General features: G+C 29.8%; 2 protein-coding genes and 1 pseudogene across 4 annotated transcripts; 2 read left to right on the forward strand and 1 right to left on the reverse strand.

Moving 5' to 3' along the window:
* The first annotated feature begins 1244 nt into the window (after positions 1–1244).
* Positions 1245–2209, forward strand: LOC149496389 (LEAF RUST 10 DISEASE-RESISTANCE LOCUS RECEPTOR-LIKE PROTEIN KINASE-like 2.5). Its single transcript, XM_089721709.1, has one exon. It carries the CDS (start codon positions 1280–1282, stop codon positions 2207–2209), a length of 930 nt encoding a protein of 309 aa, XP_089577835.1. The 5' UTR covers positions 1245–1279.
* Positions 2210–4905: 2696 nt separating this feature from the next.
* On the forward strand, positions 4906–8584 carry LOC105636730 (PR5-like receptor kinase pseudogene; annotated as a pseudogene).
* LOC105636713 (RING/U-box superfamily protein) lies at positions 6841–14461 on the reverse strand. 3 transcript variants are annotated; one of them, XM_012220053.4, is made up of 6 exons: positions 13524–14461; positions 12001–12159; positions 10403–10492; positions 9679–9834; positions 9381–9511; positions 6841–7046 (listed from the first exon to the last, which is right to left on the reverse strand). In XM_012220053.4, the coding sequence occupies exons 1-5, from the start codon at positions 14178–14180 to the stop codon at positions 9383–9385; spliced, it is 1191 nt and encodes a 396-aa protein (XP_012075443.1). In that variant the 5' UTR covers positions 14181–14461; the 3' UTR covers positions 6841–7046; positions 9381–9382. The 3 variants fall into 3 exon arrangements, with proteins under 3 accessions (XP_012075443.1, XP_012075444.1, XP_012075441.1); XM_012220054.4 differs by lacking the exon at positions 6841–7046 and adding an exon at positions 7201–7636; XM_012220051.3 differs by lacking the exon at positions 6841–7046 and having other exon boundaries at positions 9122–9511; positions 13524–14460.
* Between the last annotated feature and the right edge of the window lie 5777 nt (positions 14462–20238).

Below are 20238 nucleotides of genomic sequence, written 5' to 3' on the forward strand. Positions count from 1 at the left end.
TATTTTACAATACAAATTTGATTTCCGAAAAATATGAAAAAAAAAATTACTATTACATAGGTATTATAATTAAGAGCAGCATTGAACAAATTCAATTTTTCTACATAAATTTTTCTTCACCTTAAACAGCTAAAGAATTAATATTTTTGATCTAATTAAGGTTCTAATGGCTGTATATTCGTTCATTTGTCGCAGCCAATGGCCCCGATCTGAATGTGCCTATGAAAGTTGGTATAGGTAAGGTGCTCCAATAGTTCTCCTTCCTTTAAAAAATAAAAAATAAATTAAAAAAAAAACAAAAAACAAAAATTAAAAATTAAAAAACAACTGAGCCTATATCTCAACATTCAAAATTAACCCTAAATTATAGATCAATTCAATATCATCCAACCATACAAATTGCTTTTTCTTCAAGTTTTGTTAATTTTTAAAACAAAATATTAAAAAATTAGATTTTTTTTCTTTGAAAGGAATATTAAAAAATTAGATAAAGTGACACTATTAAATGTGTTAACTTTTATTACATATTGCTGAAGTGCCTTTAAAATGAAGATTTACTGCACTTTAAGTTAGATCATAAGGTCCACTTTTAATTATTAACTTTTTGTTCAAATGCTCAAAGATATTATATTTTATGTACTTAAAATTGTCTCAATACTTAAATTAGTAGTGTGCCAACTTAAAAAAACTATCTGTTTCATTTTTAATTTCCTTATTGATATACAAGAAATATTTTATGGGAACATCTTAACATTCAACACTAAAAGACAAGATCAAGTTGGTTCACCAAACCTATGATATAAGATAAATTTTTTATGTCTAACAATCATAAAACCAAATGCACTCATAAATTAATCTCTTGGATTTTTTAAGGATTCTAGTGGTAGCATTTCAATTGTTTGTTTTTCTTTTTGCTGATGAAATATCACAAAATAAAAGATAATCAATTATCAATTAAATATAAATTTACAATCCAAAAATCAAATTGGTACCAAGAAAGTTTAATCCAATTTAGAAGGCGATTATTTCAATTTTTATAGAAATTAAAATTTTATATTATGATCAGATTTCTGTAATCCCTATTCATTTGTTGTGAACAGGCTTAGCCATTGGAGAAATTGGGATATTGATCACTTGTTGCCTCATTTATTGTTTCAAGAAAATTCCATTAGTTACATTAATAGTTTCCTTGAAGGAGAAAAATCAAGATTTTGAGGCATTTCTTAAAAATCATGGACCTCTAGCTGTGAAAAGATACAGCTTCTCAGAAGTAAAGAAAATGACCAATTTTTTCAACGATAAACTTGGCAAAGGAGGCTATGGAAGTGTGTACAAGGGCAAGCTACACGACGGTCGTTTTGTAGCGGTAAAGGTCTTGAATGCTTCCAAAGGAGTAGAGGAGTTCATCAATGAAGTTGCAAGTATTAGTAGAACTTCTCATGTTAATATTGTCACTCTTTTAGGGTTTTGCCTTGAGGGGCAAAATCGAGCATTAGTTTACAACTTCATGCCTAATGGATCTCTCGAAAAGTTCATAAGCTGGCGAAATATTTTGAAGACAAATAGTTATTTAGGATGGAAAATTATGCACAAAATAGCAATTGGAATAGCTCGTGGACTAGAATATTTACATCACGGGTGTAATACAAGGATTGTGCATTTCGATATTAAGCCTTCCAATATACTCCTCGATGAAAATTTTTGTCCAAGAATTTCAGATTTTGGGCTTGCAAAACTATATAATAAAAAAGAGAGCATCCTAAGAATGTTAGAGATTAGAGGGACTATTGGGTACATAGCACCGGAGGTTTTCAACAAAAATTTCGGCAAAGCTTCACATATGTCCGATGTTTATAGTTATGGGATGATGGTTTTAGAAATAGTTGGAGGAAGAGAGAAAGGTGAGGTTCAGACAAATGATACTAGTAGTGAGAGATACTTTCCATATTGGATCTATAAGCGACTTGAGGTAGGAAATGAAAGTGAATTTTACGGAGGGATTTCTATGGAAGAGACTGAAATTGTGAGGAAAATGACATTGGTTGGGTTATGGTGCATACAGACAAATCCATCTGATAGACCATCAATGAGTAAGGTTATAGAAATGTTACAGGGAAACATAGAAAACCTAAAAATCCCACCAATGCCTATCCTATCTTCTCCTCCAAATTCTCCTCCATTCTGTTCTTTTACCTCATCAACAGCATAATATTACATTTTTATGCTATTATGGTCATGTACAATTGAATTGGCTAAGGTTATATCAGATCCATTTCCTAACTTACAGTAGCAACTAGCAAACTATAAAAGACAAAGCAACTGGTTTTTGAGAGCTTGGAAGAGATATGATTGTCTCATCCTTGTGCGGTGAGAAACTGAGAATTGCTAAATTAATAAAAAAAAGAGAATCCTCCTGAATCCAAGGTCACAAGACAGCAGCATTATTTCGGGATAAGCATTTTTTATAACTATCTAATTGATTTTAATAATTTATATTCTGCTAATTTGTATAGTTTTAATTAATAAGTAGAATAAAATTATGTTTCTCATCCTCTAGAATATCAGCTCATCTATACATCAAAGCAGTAACTAATTGCCTTTTTTTTTTAATTACATTTTAATATTATTTTGTTCATCATTTCGAAATAAAAAGACATCAATATCATTATTTGTATTGGATAGTCTTGTTAGGTTATGGCTGGACATCGACATTAGGCGTAAGTAAGTGTAGATGATCATTATTTTGTTCCTCAAGTTGAAATGCCTCATATATTTACCCTTTTTGAGCTTTTCTAAATCACCTTGAACAAGATGATCATCAAAATTTCGAACATCCAAATGTTCAAACTCCAACCCCACAAACCATTTTTTATTTATTTAGTTTCCCTAAATCAGGATTGGGATTCCTCCAGTTTAATATTCCAGTCACAAATTTCAGCATCGGCTTTGAAGCATGAAGGGGTAGATAATAGCATCAAGAATTTCAGGACGAGAAGAACTACAAGTAACAACAGAAGGAGAAGGAAGGTCTTGAAGTGAAGCAGCCATATGTACCACAACAGCATCAGTAGCTAAAGCTTTAATATTAGCACCAACATAATTATCAAGTGATGTAGGGAATAAATCCTATCGCCTTAGCAGTAGCACTAGAACCAATAACAACAGGAATAACAACGGTTGAAGCAACACCAGCACCACAAGGGATGAGTCCAGCACTGCGAGCTCATTCATCGCGATTTCCTTTTCTAAGAGGCTCAGCATTAACCTAAGTCTCCTCTTAATTGGGCTTCATGAACCTTTCTCTTCCCCTATCTCTTTGCTCAAGCCAGTCTCTAGAATTCTTGCCCCATCATAGAGATAGCAAGTATCCCTGTCCGGATAGAACTAGCCAGTTCTCTTCCTACAAAAATATACATAAGTAACAGTTAGCTCAATACAAAGACAAAGACACAAAATTAGCAAGCAAAAGTTAGCATAAATTACTCTGCAGACAAAGACATACAGATTTTGTGCCACTCATTCTCACCATTACAATGAACAAAGAAGAATAATGATCTCCAACCATGTCTTATATTAGTCGGGATTTTCTTCAAAAAATTTTATTAGCCTTAGCAAAGAATGAGAGGAAAAAGTCATTAGCCTTATTATGAGAATGGAACAATTGCAGAAAAGCCTTAATCATGGGTTCTCAATCCAGCAATCTACATAAGGCCCTGAAGGCTATGAGCATCCTCCTGGCGTTAAGATGGAGTTCAGCGATACTAATTCTAGACCCTTTCAGTATAGCAGCAAAGGATATATACATCTAAAAAAAACTTAGACCAGCTTCTAAGGCTTCCTCATAAACTGGAGTTTTCCCTAAACAACTACAAATCATTGTAATAGGCCTATTATCCGTCGCAGGGTGACGAGCGAAATATGCAAGAATTTCATATTTCTTAATAATTTGGTGTATGTCGTTAGCAAAAAAAATGGATCTGATGCCTTTGCTTTAAAGTTGATCTGTTTGCTCTCTCTCATTCTTCTCTCTCAAATAATTTTCACAGCCACAGTTGCTTGCTTCCTTCCTTCTTTTAATGCAAAGTCATTCTCTCAACCTCATTCTGCTCTAGAGTTTTAGGAACCATCTTTTCAAGCCTGATTTCACATTCCTTACAATATTTTCCAAGTGGCCCCCTATATTAACCACCATCGTTTGCTCTGACGCGCTTCAGATATCTTTCTGTTTCTCTTTCAACTCTAATATTAAAAACTTGAACATATCTAACACTTAATCTTTTCCAAAATTTAATGGATTTATAATTATAAGTATATTTATGACACAAGAATGTGTTGGAGCAGAATTTAGAGTGAGTTAATCAAGAAAACTCCAATTATGGCGAGATTATAAATCCCACTATGGAGGAAGCTAGCCAAGTAACACCACCTTGGAAGGCCAAACCAAGGATACAGAATTTCAGTCTTAGAAATCTACCTCAGGCTAGAGAAATCACAATAGCTAAAAGAAAGTATATTCTTATTGATCCAATCCAAAACATAACAGCTATGCACCTATATATAGGTGTTCAATCCGTAAGCTAAAAGGAAACAAAACTAAAATAGGAATAAAAACTAAACAAGAATAAAAACTAAATAGGAAATAAAAACTAAATAAAATTTATTTATTTCATTTTTGAAAAAGAAAAAAAGTGGAAAAACAAAAGAGAGTCTTCATTGTCATTGTTCAAGTCATTGTCCCCTTTTACCTTCTAGGTAATTATAATCTAGAGTAAATTAAATAATTTTATTTAATTTCTAATGAAAGAATGTATTGAGTTTACGCGTCTCTTAAAATTTTAATGCAACGACTTACTAATATTGTGGTTATCGGAATTTTGGAATTTTATGTTCTAATGATGAGCCTATATGACGACGGAGATTATAAACCGTCGTTTGATTAGTGGGTTTGGTGGGGCTATGAACCAAGGTTTCGTACTGATTGGAGCGCTGTTGGAGATTGGGCTGCATTTGAAGCTCACGGTGGATTTTGTGGGTATGATGATGCTGCAGGCCAGTTTTTCTGTTTTTGTAGCGATAGCAGCGTGCGAAGCAACTGCGAATGGGCATGGTAGGTTCATTGAACCGCCGGTTCCGATTCACGAAATCGACGGTTTAAAATTTTAAAAATGTTGAATTTGAACCGGCTTTTGAACTGTCAGTTTCAGTCCGATTCCAGTTCCAGTGCGATTTCAATAAACCGACGGTTTCGATCACGGTTTCTGGCGATATATGTTTTTTTTTTTTTTTAATAGTTCTAACTTTACATTTTTCTTTTCAAAATATTAATATGAGTTTAAAAAATATTGATAAATTTTATTTTAAATATATTTTAGAATGTTCATACTCATAAGAATAAAATTAATTAACTTTACAAAATAATCAAATAAGTTATCAGTTTATTTTGTTTAAATGTTGTTAATAAAATAAATTATAAGAAAATTTTGAAAAATGCTTTAAAAGATTGTAATTTTAAACTTAGTAAACAATATAAAAGGTTAAAAAAAAAGTTAAAAACAATATAAATTTAGACTAAATATTTCTCTTTTTTTTACCATTTTACTTTTTAGAATTTTAACTTTTAAAGTAAAGTGTATTTTTAAAAAACAATCTTAATTAAGGTATATCGTGTAGTAAAATATTATTGAAACTTTTAGAAATGTATTAAATAGACTAAGTGATTATTATTTTCAAAATAAAAATACAAAATTTTTAGTTCAAACCGGGCTGGAACTGCCGGTCCCGATTCAAAACTTTGAACCGATAATTCTGATCCAATTTCGGTTCATTTACAGTACGGTTAGATTTCAGTTCAACTCTAGTTCAAAATGAATTGGTTGCCATGCGTAACTGGGAAGGTATGCATGTTTATTTATTTTGCCTGTTTTCTCTTCTAGTTCAAGAAAATCAAAGGACAGTCAATTTCTTTGTTTCTCATATCGTGGGATTAATTCTATATATTTTCTCAGTAAATTTTTTAAATTTTAATAAACTATTATTAGATTGGAGAAATAAATTAAATTTAATATAATTCAATTAAATATTATGATTTACTTTACACTTTAAATCTGATGAAATATGAATTTATTCATATATTTTTAATAACAAAAATCGTTACACTCTCAACTTTTATTTTAACTCGTTAAATACTTTAATTTATAAAATACGCCTATTAAATATTTCATCTTGACCCATTAAATGCTTTAGTTTATAAAATTAGATCAATCAACACTTATATAAATAATTGAAATTTTTAAAAATTATTGTTCCAAAAAATATATTAACCACGTGTCAAATTAATATTTTATATATTAAAATCAATAATATTAAATTTTATTATTATTAGTATGAAAAAGTGTTTAATGCTGTCAAAACTTTTAACTTCAAGAATATGATATTTCCGCACAATTTGAGATAACACAAAATTTTTCGTGAAAATAATAAAGATAAATTTTTGTAGTTAATTAAGTCAATTTTAAATGCAGGTAAAATATATCATGCTATCGTAATATATTATTATGCAATGCACGAACCATTGTTGAATCACCTTCGTCCAACTTTTTTTTTATAAAAAAAATAAAATAAAATAAAATAAAATAAAAAAAGGAAAATCACCTTGGTTCAGGCCATTGTTTTATAAAAGTAGTAATGAGTAATTACAAGAAATTGAAAGAAAGTAAATTCATAGAAACTCTTCATACTTTGACTTCAATATTTTCAATTAGGAAGATGATATTTTTTGTTATTGAGTATTAGGGAAGGAGACTCGAACCTATATTTATTATCAGGTCGTATATCGTTAGGTACAAGACAAAAATAAAAATGATTCCGATATTAATTAAAGTATCTAAATCTTGAGAAGGACCAATTGCAGAGTTTGCAATTTAGTTATTCATCTAAGTTAATATAAGTCTTCTTCTTCTTACACAAAGCTAAAAAATTTCAAAATACTCGATCTAATTAAAGTTCATCTTCGTCTGTTGCAGCCAGCGGTCCCAATCTGAATGTGCCTATGAAAGTGGGAATAGGTAAGATTCTCCAGTTGATGTCTTTTCTTATTATTATTTTTTTTTCAATCGTTTTATTTATAAAAATAGTAGAAGTAAAAAAACAAAATACTGAAATACTTTTAACCCGCTAAAGAGAAAATTGTATCGGGCGCAATTTGAGCCATTTAACACAATTGCTATTTATTTCTTGTTTTTTTTCAAAGATTGAAGAAAATAGTTGTACATCACAATAAAATACAAGATAATCAATTATAAATAAACATGAATTTTACATTTCAGAAATCGAATTGGTATCAAGTAATTTGCTCAATCATACTAATGCTATAATAGTATGTACACATATATTAAACCATAACTCGACCTCTGTAACCCCAACATCTCAGTAGCATTGCTTTATTTTCTGCTTCAATTTCTTATATGATCAGATTTCTATGATAGCTAATTCCCACAATGGCCACGCCTAGCCATTGGAGTAATTGGAAAATTAATCACTTGCGGCCTCATTTATTGTTTCAAGAAAATTCCGTCAACAGTTTCCTTAAAGAACAATCAGAAATTTGAGGCCGTTCTGAAAAACCATGCACCTTCAGCTGTGAAAAGATACAGCTTCTCAGAAGCGAAGAAAATAGCCAATTTTTTCAAAGATATACTTGGCCAAGGCGGCTATGGAAGTGTATAAAAAGGCAAGCTATATGACGGTCGTTTTGTAGCAGTAAAGGTCTTGAATGCTTCTAAAGACGAAGGAGAGGAATTCATCGATGAAGTAGCAAGTATTAGTAGAACTTCTCACGTTAATATCGCACTCTTTTAGGGTTTTGTCTGGAAGGTAAAAAACGAGCTTTAATTTATGAATTCATGCCCAATGGATCTCTCGAGAAGTTCATATGCTCAAAACGTACTTTAAAGACCGACAATCATTTAGGATGGGGAATTATGCATGAAATTGCAATTGGAATAGCTCGAGGACTAGAGTACTTGCATAGCAGGTGTAACACAAGGATTGTGCATTTTGACATAAAGCCTCACAACATTCTTCTTGATGAAAATTTTTGCCCAAAAATTTCAGATTTTGGACTCGCAAAACCATACACCAAAAAAGAGAGTATATTATCAATGCTAAGACTAGAGGGACTATTGGGTATACAGCGCCAGAGGTTTTCAGCAGAAATTTTAGTGGAGTTTCGTACAAGTCTGATGTTCATAGCCATGGGATGCTGGTTTTAGAAATGGTTGGAGGAAGAGAGAAAGAAGAGGTTGGGACAAATGATCCTAGCAGTGAGAAATAATTTCCATACTGGATTTATAAGCGACTTGAGTTGGGAAATGAAAGCAAATTGTATGGAGAGATTTCTACAGAAGAGGCTGAAATAGTGGGGAAGATGACATTGGTTGGGTTGTGGTGCATACAGACAAAACCATCTGATAGGCCATCTACGAGTAAGATTATAGAAATGTTCATTCAAATCCCACCAAAACCTTTCCAATCTTCTACTCCAGAATCTCCTCCAATATGTTCTTTTATCACATCAATAGAATAATATTGTTTTATCACATAAAATTGAATTGGCCAAGGCTATCAATATTCATTATTCTTAATTTTTTTGATTTATTTTAGATATACAAGTATTCTTATTTATCAAAATTTATCTACAAGTATTGAGATTTTTAGGCCTTTTGCTGATATAAGAATCCGTTTCAAGAGATCAAAATCTACGTTTCTGGAAAACACTACGAATTTTCAAATATAACTATACCTCTATCATTTAACTGTTTTGAGAGTAATGATTATTTCATGCTTGTGTACTAAGAACTTTCAAATTAATAGGACACTCCTGAAACCAAGGCCAACGGCAGTTGGGGAAAGTAATTTTTTTAATTATTTTTTTGATTTTAATATTATTTATTCTACATTCAGTTAATTTACAATGTTTGTTTACTAATCAGTGGAAACACATTTTGGTTCTCGTCCTCAAAAAACTTCGTTTATGGAACTTTTTCTCATTCTCTTCTACCATACAACACCTTATGTAAGCATCAAAAGCATCTAGTATAAATCAAATTAAACCGTTAAAAGGTTTAATGGAAACGAGCACACATTCCATTCAATCATATCTATTAAACTAATTGATTTTCATCAAATTCCAGTTCTATGAACTTCAATCAGCATCAGCCTGCTGGATTACTGGGTAAAAAATAGGCCCTATCATTTCAAGAAGAAAAACCCGAAGCTTCACACAATGAATGAATTCATGATTATGTATGTATATTTGGTAAAATCTATACACCAGACGGGTAAAGAGCAGCAATTTGAAATGAAGAGTAGTGGAGCATTACCCTCAAGCCACTGGTTCGGTTTTACAGACCGGGCACATCTTTTTCTGTGCAAGCCATTGCTTTATACACTGTATGTGAAAGCCATGTCCACAATCCAGCTTTCCCAGCTCATCATCCAGTTCGTAATCCTCCTGTACACAGGTAGATATGTAAATGCAAGGAGTAAAACAAATAAAAATTGAATAGAAAAGTATAGGCAAGTGCAAAGCAGATCTCATCAGATATTTGGATTAAAAGATAAAAAGGAAATGTAGAATTTAAAGAAACAAGATAAATTACCAAGTAAACCTTAACGCACCTGGCAAATGCTGCACTTTTTGTCTGGTATCAAGGGCAATTGAGATGAAAGTTCATTGATAATTGAGAGCTTAATTTTTCGGACACAGCGTCCAATCTCATCATCTTTCAATCCGGTGCTCACATAACCAATTCTATCACCAAGCTCGAGCAATTGCTGTTAGGACCAGGAAACAGAACTCCAAACAATGAGAATCCAAATCCCGAAAATACAAGAACTAAATTAACTGAAACCACATTACTGCTAGAATTCAATACTTTTAAATTGTAAGCCATTTAGAAAGTGATAGAAATCTTGCCAAAAGTGGCCTAATCAAAAATGTATTACATTTGTTTAAATAGAACTAACAATTTCAAATACCACCAAAGCAACTCCAATTAAGGCAAATTTGTCTCTTTATGAATTATAAATAAGGATAAAATTGCAAAATAAGAATATTCATTTTCCCTTTCAATTGTTCCAAACATATCACTAACATTTATTACAAACATATAAATTCTAACAATAAATCAGGAGTCCAAATGCTTATGTAGAACATAAGCAAACATATCAGCAACACAGTAGTGATTCTGCCAATACAGTCCCTACTTCCAGCATTTATGCATCAGGTGGCGACTTGGAAGTTTCAAACGCTTAGATTTGAGCATAGTAGATTAAGAAACAATTTCACAAGTATCATAATCAAAATAAAAACTTGAAAGGCAACTCTAGGTTCATATAATACCTCATACGACATGTCATCAATGTCAAGTCTCCATTCGTGAAATCGATCCACTCTTCCTCCCATCATGAAGCTATTTTGGAGCAGCATTATCTGCAATTAGCCAAAACTTATAAATCATATTGTAAAAACACTCATTATAATAAATATTAGAAAGTCTTCCACAATAATACTGTGCAAGCAACATCAAAAATGTCCTTTTAACATGAATTAGACATGTTATCCTGCACAATAAAATTTTTAATTGGAAAAATTGCAGATATGCAAACTATAGTGCATTAAAATAACAGTATGTGAACAATTTACAATCGATTAATGCATATAAAAGCATAGACAATACATATTATCCGGTCTAAATCCAGCCTGATCAACTTTTTCAAGAATCGACATCAGCACATCCTTTTCTCATTTGTTCCCCTTTATGGCGCACAGATTCACAACAATAGTGCAAGCTCGCTTGTTTGGTATACCATTTGGTATTGTACCAAATACCAAGGGTTGCACACTGTGAATGGGAAGTTTAAAGGGCGATGAATGAAATACAACTTCAGAAAGAAAACAAAGAAACGAAATCTCCACACGTTTGCTATTACCAGTTACATCTTCCAAGAATACAATCATGTTTTCTAGATAACACAAAATGATAAATCATGTTTGAGGGCGTTACCCCCTTGAAGATGAAAAAAAAAAAAAATGAAAGAACAGTATTACCTACTGCAAAATTATTTGGATTCTAGATGGAAATTCATATTCAAATGGAACATGGGGCACTCAAACTCTTTAGAATAATTTAGTCCACTAACATTATAAATCATCTTGGGTGCAGTTAGACTTGGGAAAACATGAATTTGCCATCATGTCCTAATGTGCACTCTAAGATAAATTCTGTTTTACTATCCCCAAATGATGTAGGTAAATAACTAATGCAGAAACCAATGGAGCCATTAATTAACTCTTAGTCAAAAGTTAGGTATATCAATCTGACCAACCAACAACATATATGTAAACAATCCATGCAAAAAGCTATTATATTTGACTAAGCGAAGACGATGAATAAGAGAGTTTAAAAGCGTTGAGAACTTTAAACCTTAATCCCTCTTACCCATATGCCAGCCAAATTAATAATTAAATAGGCTAAAGGATAAACAACCACAAAAATAAGTCCTTGCTCATGCATACTACCAACAATTTGGTCCCATGTTACAACTCATTATCAGCTTGACCTCAAACTAATTAAAAAAGCACCTCTCCAGTTCTCCTCTTCTCAGTAACAATTGGGTAAAGATGAAAGGGAAAGACTGAAAATTTAACATCAAATAATAAATAAAGAAATGAACTTGCAGCACTATGTTTATCCATTACATGTAGTTGAGAATGGAATCATCAAATTCAAGTGTAAAAATCCTGCCTCAACTCAAATCAATATACTCCAAAATTTTATTGATAAGGAGATATTTTGATTATATTTCAAGGTGCAGCTCCACCATAACCACCAAACCCATGTAGAATGCATAGCTATATAATCACTCACTCCACTATAAGAAACATGAGATATTATAAAATTGCAATAACACAAGGAAATACTGAGCATATGACACTACCTCAGCTAAACCATCTGGGGAAGGATGCCGAACATGACGATAATACCTACTTCCAAAGACTTCTGGTTCAGGGCGAGAAGAAACAAAAGCAGGGTCCGTATCCAAAAAAGAAAGAGTTTCAGGGTTCACAGTTGCCCTTCTCCCTAAACAAAAAGCACGCTGCCAAGATTCACAGGAAAAAATAAGCTAACAAAAACAAACCGCAAACACAAATACTGAGAAGAGTGAGCTAACCAGAGAACACGAAATAGACCACAGTAATAAACCAGAGAAGAAAAGTGAAAGGAGAAATCTTTATATGCACAACCACAGCATAAAAAGAGAGGTGTGTCCTTCTCTAATTCAAAAACCAGAGAGCACGTATCACAAGCTCCGTGTAAACTAACTCCTACAAATTTGTGGGGTCCGCATTTTTTTGACCAGTAGAATGTTTGCGTTCCTAGCCATGGAACACCATACGTACACGCATTATAAGATTAGAGAAATAATAATAATAACAATAATAATAATAATAGTCACCCAATATTAAAAACCTAATGGATTCAGAATTAGAATAAACAAGTAATATAAATTCCAATGGTGTTGTACTCATAAAAAGTAAAAATGATAATAAAGGGTAATAAATTAGGGATTTAGATTAGAAGAAGCAAGAGAGGCAGAAGTTATTGATCACTTTCACTTGGTCTCCAATGGTGTGATACCCACGAAAAATAAAGCAGAGAATTTCTTGTTTCACTTAGAAACTATAAATTTATAGGTAAAATAAGGACTTTTAGATAACCCTTATTTTCAAAAATTACTAAAAATTTCTACTAAATATTTAATGAGGGTAATAATAATAGTAATATCGAAATGGTAAACGAACCGAGTCGCATTAAATTATCAAAATTTGTTTCCTAAACAATCTAAAATAACGCTACTAAAAAAAATTGAGATTGAAAATGATCAATAAATAATACTTTTTTATTCTTTATCTCAATCCAACAGTTACTCACGAAAGTATATAACTATTTACTCCTTAAAATTCTCAAAAAAAATATATATATATTTTGAGATAAAATAATCACACAAAAAACAAATTATATTTGGGATAGGAAAAAAAAAAAAAAGATTAAAAAATTGTCAGCAACCCAAGAATCATACTTGTCAGAGAGATTTCAATCAGCGATTACACCAACTCATCAATCTCCAAAAAATGATACTGAAAAAGATTTTAGCTTGAAGAACACCAACAACCAGAACAACAGCATGTATATATATGCAACAAATCTGAAATCAACCTCTCCAAATAAAATAAAACTAATCTCCATTGAATAGCATAAATTCACTGCACTTTCTAAATTCGAATAAGATTCAACTTTTTTCAAAGAGAGAAATAAATGGTGTAGTGTAGGCAAACACATCAAGCAAACTATCGCTAACAAAGCTTCTCTATTATACGTATAAGAAAGAAAGAAAGAAAGAAAGAAAGAGACGTGTGAAAGAAATAACCACAACAATAAAACTCTGAAATTAAAATATACCTCTCTCTCCCGCTCTCTTTCCCTTTGATTAATTTTCTCTCCATCAATTTTCCCTCTTCCAGACGCATTATTCCTTCTAGCCACAACACAATCCACTGACCCAACAACAGCATCAGCAGAAAACCCAATTCCAGGCCCACACCATACATCTTGAATAACCATACAGCTTCCAGAATTGAAACTCCCATTACCATTATCACTACTAACATTACCACCATTATTATTATTGCTACTATTCCCTTCACCGTTATTATTGTTACTTTCACTGAAAACCCTAATACTCTCCTTCTTCCTTTTCTGTTGCTGTTGACTCTTTTTCTTCTTCACCCTCTTCCCTTCCCACTCCGCCGATGACCGTATCACCGCCGGCACCGACACTTGTTGCGCCGCTCCAGCAGTGCATCCCAGGCCTCTGAATGGGGTTGTCTTCTTCTTGGAAGTGGTTTCAGTGGTGTTTGTGGAAAAAGGAGAGAGAAAAAGAGAGGAAATTGTAGATTTGGATGAGCGAGAAATATGTGGGGTTGGATCTGTTTCAGTTAAAATGGTAGGAATTTCACCTTGCTGTTGATTGTGATAGAAATGGTTTCTGGATCTTCTAAGCTTGATGTGCTCCGCTATAGTTGACGATGACGATGAACTCTCTGTAAAAACTGGCATGATCTTACAAGGCGAGAAAGAGAAAGGGACTCAAAGAGAAATGAAAAATATGAAAATGGAATGTCACAGAAGAAAGAGAGAGAGACAGAGAGGGAATGAGAAGAGATTTGATTTTGAGTTATTAGTAGAAAAAAAGAAAAAAGAAGAGAAGAAAGAATAGATTTTGATTGTGGGATTGAATTTTCTTTTTAAAAGAAAAGAATGAAATTGATTAAAAATATTTTTCTTTCTATTTTTTATTAATTTGAAAGAGAGTTTATTTGTTAGGTGGGCTATGGTTTGTCTTCTTGTTGGAATGGGAAGCGTGGGTATAATGTTCATCAAACGCCAGACTGAGACACTGGAATCCATTAATGCCCTTTGCTTTCTTTATTTTTTCTTTATTTCCTTCTTTTAAGCTTGATTGATGCTAACTTATCCAACAAAAAAGCTACAAAAAGCAAAAGAATTTTAGTTTATTGTTATATTATAAATAATAATAATAGTATTATTTTCTTAATATTTAACCAGAATATCAGTTCCTGCCTAAAGAGCAGTAAGACACCAAAATAAAATGAGAAAGGCTCACCTAATATCGGATCAAATTAATAAAAAAAATAATTTTAAAAAATGAAAATATTATTAATCATTCACATAAAAAATTTAAAAAAAAATATCTATTATCATTGGTTTGCCTTATAAATAACTATTTTGCTGAAAAAAGAATAGTCATCATGTATTTGTCATCTCTTTTAATTTGTTTTAGTTAATATATTACATTAAATTTTTTAGAGCATTCTTACAATTGATGATTTATTTCTCAAAAAATAATGAATAATTTATTTATAATAGTGGTTGGTAACATATTTGTATCAATTGATTTGATTTGTATAATGTATATGTGATGATTTTGTTTATTTTAGAAGTAAATGTAATAGATAAAGAGACTTGCAACTAAAATAAGAGTAGCTACGGAATTGATTACTATAATTTAAGTCATAAATTTGATTCTCCATAATAATGGAATTAGATAATAATAATTTAAAATAAGATATGAAAGTACATGATTCTTAAATAAAAATATGTAATTCAAATAATAAAAGAAAAAAAATTAAAAAAAGACGTGTGCATATATTATCTTATTCAGAATTTTTGTTAAATTTAAATTTAAAGGTATAAAATCAATTAAAAATAATTTAATTTAATTTTGTAATTTTAAATAAATTTGATAGATTTTATACTAGGGTGGGGGAAAAGGGTATTCAAGAGAAGAAAATAAGGGAAGCACCAAAAAAAAAAAAACTGAAAAAGTCATATATGTTGGGTTAGAGTGGATGAGAATAGAAAGGGACCCATAAGGAAATCACAAGGTCAAAACTGAATTGGGGTTGTCGGGATTGTAAATAAAGGGAAAAGGGTCCATATATATATAGGGCTATTAAATAGTTATGGGAATCCCTATAGGGTAGTGTTTGGGGTTAGGGGCCAAGACAAAGCCGGATAGTTGTAATCATGTGAGGTGCTCCGAAATCTGAATTTGACTCAAGGTATGTCTTCTGCCAAAAGCTTCCTCCCATGGGGTCCACATCTCGTAATAATAAACTCATTTCCAATTTCATATATTTTTTTAAAAATATATTTTAGATTGAAAAGAAGCTTATTTATTATTTTTTTATATGCTATTAAAATGTATTTAACTTTTATATTTGTATACCTTTTTAAGTAAATTTTAATAGACCATGATTGAAATTGAAAATAAAAGTTTTAACTTTGACCATTGATTAAAATATTTTAAATTGATAATTATAATATTCTAAAATAATTGTAATTAGGCGTTTTAAATCTATACTAAACTACTAATACAAGACTCTAGATAGCCATTTTTTCTTTCAATTCATGTAAAATCTTAAAAGAAAAGGCAAAGAAAATGTGACTTGCATAATTTTTAATTTTAATAATCTAGTCGCAAGAGAAAACTCAATATAAATTTTTTCAAATTTTAAAATTTTTATAAATTAAATTGAATTTTGAAAAATAGTTGGAACCACTTAATAAGTACCTAGAAATTCTAGAATATAGGTTAATTCATTAAATATGACCTTCAATTAACTATAATATTAATTGCACCTTGAATATACATAAAATTTATTAAACTATAATTCCTTTTCTTTTTTTTTTTTCCAAATGATAAAAGAGGAAGAGGAAAAATAAAGAAAAATGACAAAACAGAAAAGAGAGGAAATATGGTATAATTTTATTTTTCTTTCTGAAAATGAAAAACTATTAGTTTCTCTATTATCATTATTCATAAACATGAAATATGTTAAATTTTTAAAAATTTGACTCATTCAATTTGGTATTTTTCAAAAGTTTAAAAATTTGTCTCAGCTCCCAAAAGTATTACCAATTTTACATTTTATTATAATTGTACCCCAAATTAAACTTAATCCTCCAAACACAATTTATTTATTTTTTGAAAATAAGTCGAGGACTTCAATTATTATCAGCATCCACGAAAAGAACATTGATCAATATGAATAGCGGAGAATTCTAATTCATTCCCGTTAGACATAGAAACAACTATCCTAGTTAACTTATGAACAGCTTGATTTGCTGATCTATAAATATAAGAAATAAAAACACTAATTAGCTCGTTCATTAGAGCTTTATAATATGAAATAATAAGATCAAAATAAGAGTTTCCACATATACAAAAATGATATTGTTAGCCTTTAACCAGCTTAAAACATCTCTTAGTCCAATGGCTTCACAAATTAATGGATGAAACATAACCAATTTAACCCTCCAAAAACCTTAATTTTAACTTTCTGTCACAATTATATTTTAAATTCAAATTATAGTAAATTTACTCTCACAATTGCACTCTAAATTTACAATTATGGTAAACTTTTTATTCATCCTAAATTTATATTTTATTTCATTTTAATGGCACAAATCCTAGATTAACAGAGAAAAAAAATAATCTGGAGGAGATAAGGAAAGACAAGAATAGGAAGACACAAATGAAGAATATAAGGAAAGTCCCACTAAAGTTTCATACTTCTACTGCTTGGCAATTGAAGAAAACACACACTGAAACTAAATTAAAAAATAGTTTGAAAATTATCATTCTGATATAAATCTCTGACTTTTATTATATCAAATCATTTTCAGTATAAATTTTACTTAATTTTTTTCTTAGTTGTTTCATTTTGTTGCTTAAATTATGAAATTATGGAATTCAATAAAAAAAGCACAAAAATATTTCAACTTTACAAAGCTTTTTTCCATTTTATAATTAATTAAATATTAACATGAACTATATATAATAATTATAATGGCTGCTTATAATCAAGGATGGTTGACTATTGAAACTAATAAAAAAAATGATAGAATATATAATTATACTACTCTTTTTTATCCATTTCAACTTTTATTTAGGATAATTGCGTAATAAATATTTAACAGTAATTTACGAAAATAGTTATAATTAATTAAATTGCTCTTATTTTGACTATTTAAATAACTAATGGTTTCTTAATGGAGATAGCAGAAGATAATAATAAAAATTGAAATAAAATAATTATTAATCACTTAAATTTATAAAAAATATATATAATTAAAATTAGACTTGAGATAGATCCGATAGAATATTTTTTACAAACATCTACTTTATCTAAATTTTTAAAATAAACTATTTGTTTAAAAATCATCTTTTTATAGGTTTAATTTTTCATTTACGTGATAAACGAGATGTTTCATTTTTGAGAATTTTTATCAATTTAGTAAATAAATGATAAAACAATATATGTCATATTATATAATATTATTTCAATTTTGGTATTTTTAATGAATAAAAAATTATTTTCTAAAGGATAGTATAATTTTAATTTTCTTAAAGAAATGATTATACGGTTTTGTTTTGTTTGTGGACAAGACAATAAAATAGCTGTTTTTTCTTTTAGATTTTTTTTTTTTTTTTAAGAGGGTGGCATGGCTTTTTTAGACTTTTGAAGAAGCAATGTAATGTAAATAGTGAGATTGACCATAGTTTTATAGAGATGTGTGTAATTATTTAACAAGAAAAGAAGAGATGCTATTTGCTGATTGCAAGTTCTTTTCTTCAATTGGTGCAGAGCTGATTAGGTGCCTTTTGACTTTCCTTCTCCCTTACTCTTAACCTTTTCCTCACCCATTTTCCATTTTATTATTTTATTATTACAGCTTTGTGAAATAATCTAATCAAATCATCTAATAAAAGTCTAATGACTTTTTTATTATTAGAAAAAACAACAATAATTCATTCACACATCATTGTAAATTCTAAAGAAATAGTGCCCACATATTTGTTTCTTCCCCATTTTGCTATATTATTTATTAAAATTTATTAAAAATTAGTCTCTATAATAAGCTAAGATTTAAAGAGATCGAAGACAATCTTTATCGTTAAGTACTTGGCAATCAATTTGCTAAAATGCCACCAAAGCTAAAATTTGACACGTTTTGGAAATAAATATTATGTCTTCTCAAAATCATAATAATAGTGTGAGATTGTTTAACATTACAATTTTATTTTTATAAATCATAATTTTTAATATCATCATACAAATAATTTAAAATGCTATTTAAATTATTGAGGAAATTTTAATTTATAATATATGATTTATTTGAAAATAAAATTTAATAATCTTTAATTTTTACGTTTTGAACATTAATTATACAGTCATCAACAGCTAATCACAATAATGCTAATTAAAATTAACTACTCAACTACTCGATTATATTTCAAACAATAATACTAACTCACCTTGAAACTTCACCATTCTTTTTAAATTAGGTTGCAGTTGGCATGAAATGAAAAACATTTGGTTTGAAATTATTTAAAATATGAAGAAGATTAGTTTGCTAACCACGTACTTTGGTTAAAATAAGGTTGCAATGTATTTGACTAAGGTTTTAATTTAAATTTAGAATTACAACTACAACATTGTTAATTCTCAAAGAATTGGAAATGAAATTAATTAAACTGACTCCAATGCTAATTTCAATTTGGTAAAATTATTCCAATTCAATTTCAATCAATTCGATTATGGTGTCAGAAGAGAAACATTAACTATCAAGTTTAATTTGAATTTGAGTGTTTCATATTTAGGGGTGAGTTTTTTGTTAATCAAATCCAACCAAAGCTAATTAGCTAGGTTTCAATCTATCCAATTATATTTTCATGGTAACTAAATTTGGAATCAAATAACATAAAATCGAGTTAAACTAAAATGAATTGGTTTGATTTGATTATTTTAAACTAAATTATTTATTTTGGACTTAAAAATAAATTCGAGTAGTCATATATAATAATCAAACTAAAAATAAAAACTAAATAGTTTTCTATTTCAAATCGATTGACAATACAATAATCAAAATCCGATCGAAAATATATCAGTTTGGTTCAATTTTCGGTTAAAGAGCGAGTGTTGCTCAACGCTATCTATAAACATCATTATAAACAATAAATAACAATTTATTTTGATAATAATTAGTCATCTTTGGCCTTTGGGAGATTAATTACATTTTGCTTTGTCGGAAAATTAATTCTTTCTTGCCCAATAGTAGATTCGTTTTTTGGATTTCTTTTGGGTAATTAGATAATTCTCTCTTAATAATGAAGGGTTTGATAGTCCCTACCAGTGTGTTCAACAACAGACAAAATGTAATCTATAGCCATTAATATGCATTATTTTTATAACACTCTTGGGCCTAATTTCTTCAATGATACAAATGATACTAATTTGTTTGAATTAAGAGCAATAATCCAAATTCAATCTAGTGGAAAAAAAATATTATTAAAGTTCTAAGTGTGACTGACTAACAAAACAAGTTTCTTAACCAACTTTTTATTTTACTATATTTTATGTATGTCACCTTCAATTTTCATTTATATTTCGAAGCAAACATATATTTATATGATAAAATTCTGATAAAAACGCTTTTTATTTATAGGTCTGATGTAACATGAGCAAGATTAGGTTTTGGTTTAATGAACTAGAGACTCTTGTGATATAAACCTAAAAAAAAAAAATTA

This window comes from Jatropha curcas, chromosome 5 (assembly GCF_041381405.1).
Source record: "Jatropha curcas cultivar XTBG-Jc1 chromosome 5, XTBG_Jcur_1.0, whole genome shotgun sequence".
Taxonomy (NCBI): domain Eukaryota; kingdom Viridiplantae; phylum Streptophyta; class Magnoliopsida; order Malpighiales; family Euphorbiaceae; genus Jatropha; species Jatropha curcas.

Excerpts from the sequence above, each read along its gene's own strand:
- LOC149496389 (XM_089721709.1), top strand. The coding sequence starts at position 1,280 with ATGACCAATTTTTTCAACGATAAACTTGGCAAAGGAGGCTATGGAAGT.
- LOC105636713 (XM_012220053.4), bottom strand. The coding sequence starts at position 14,180 with ATGCCAGTTTTTACAGAGAGTTCATCGTCATCGTCAACTATAGCGGAG. Across the intron at positions 12,160-13,523 it reads AAAGAGAGCGGGAGAGAGAG|CGTGCTTTTTGTTTAGGGAG; the intron begins GTATATTTTAAT and ends GAATCTTGGCAG. Across the intron at positions 9,512-9,678 it reads AAAAGTGCAGCATTTGCCAG|GAGGATTACGAACTGGATGA; the intron begins GTGCGTTAAGGT and ends ACCTGTGTACAG.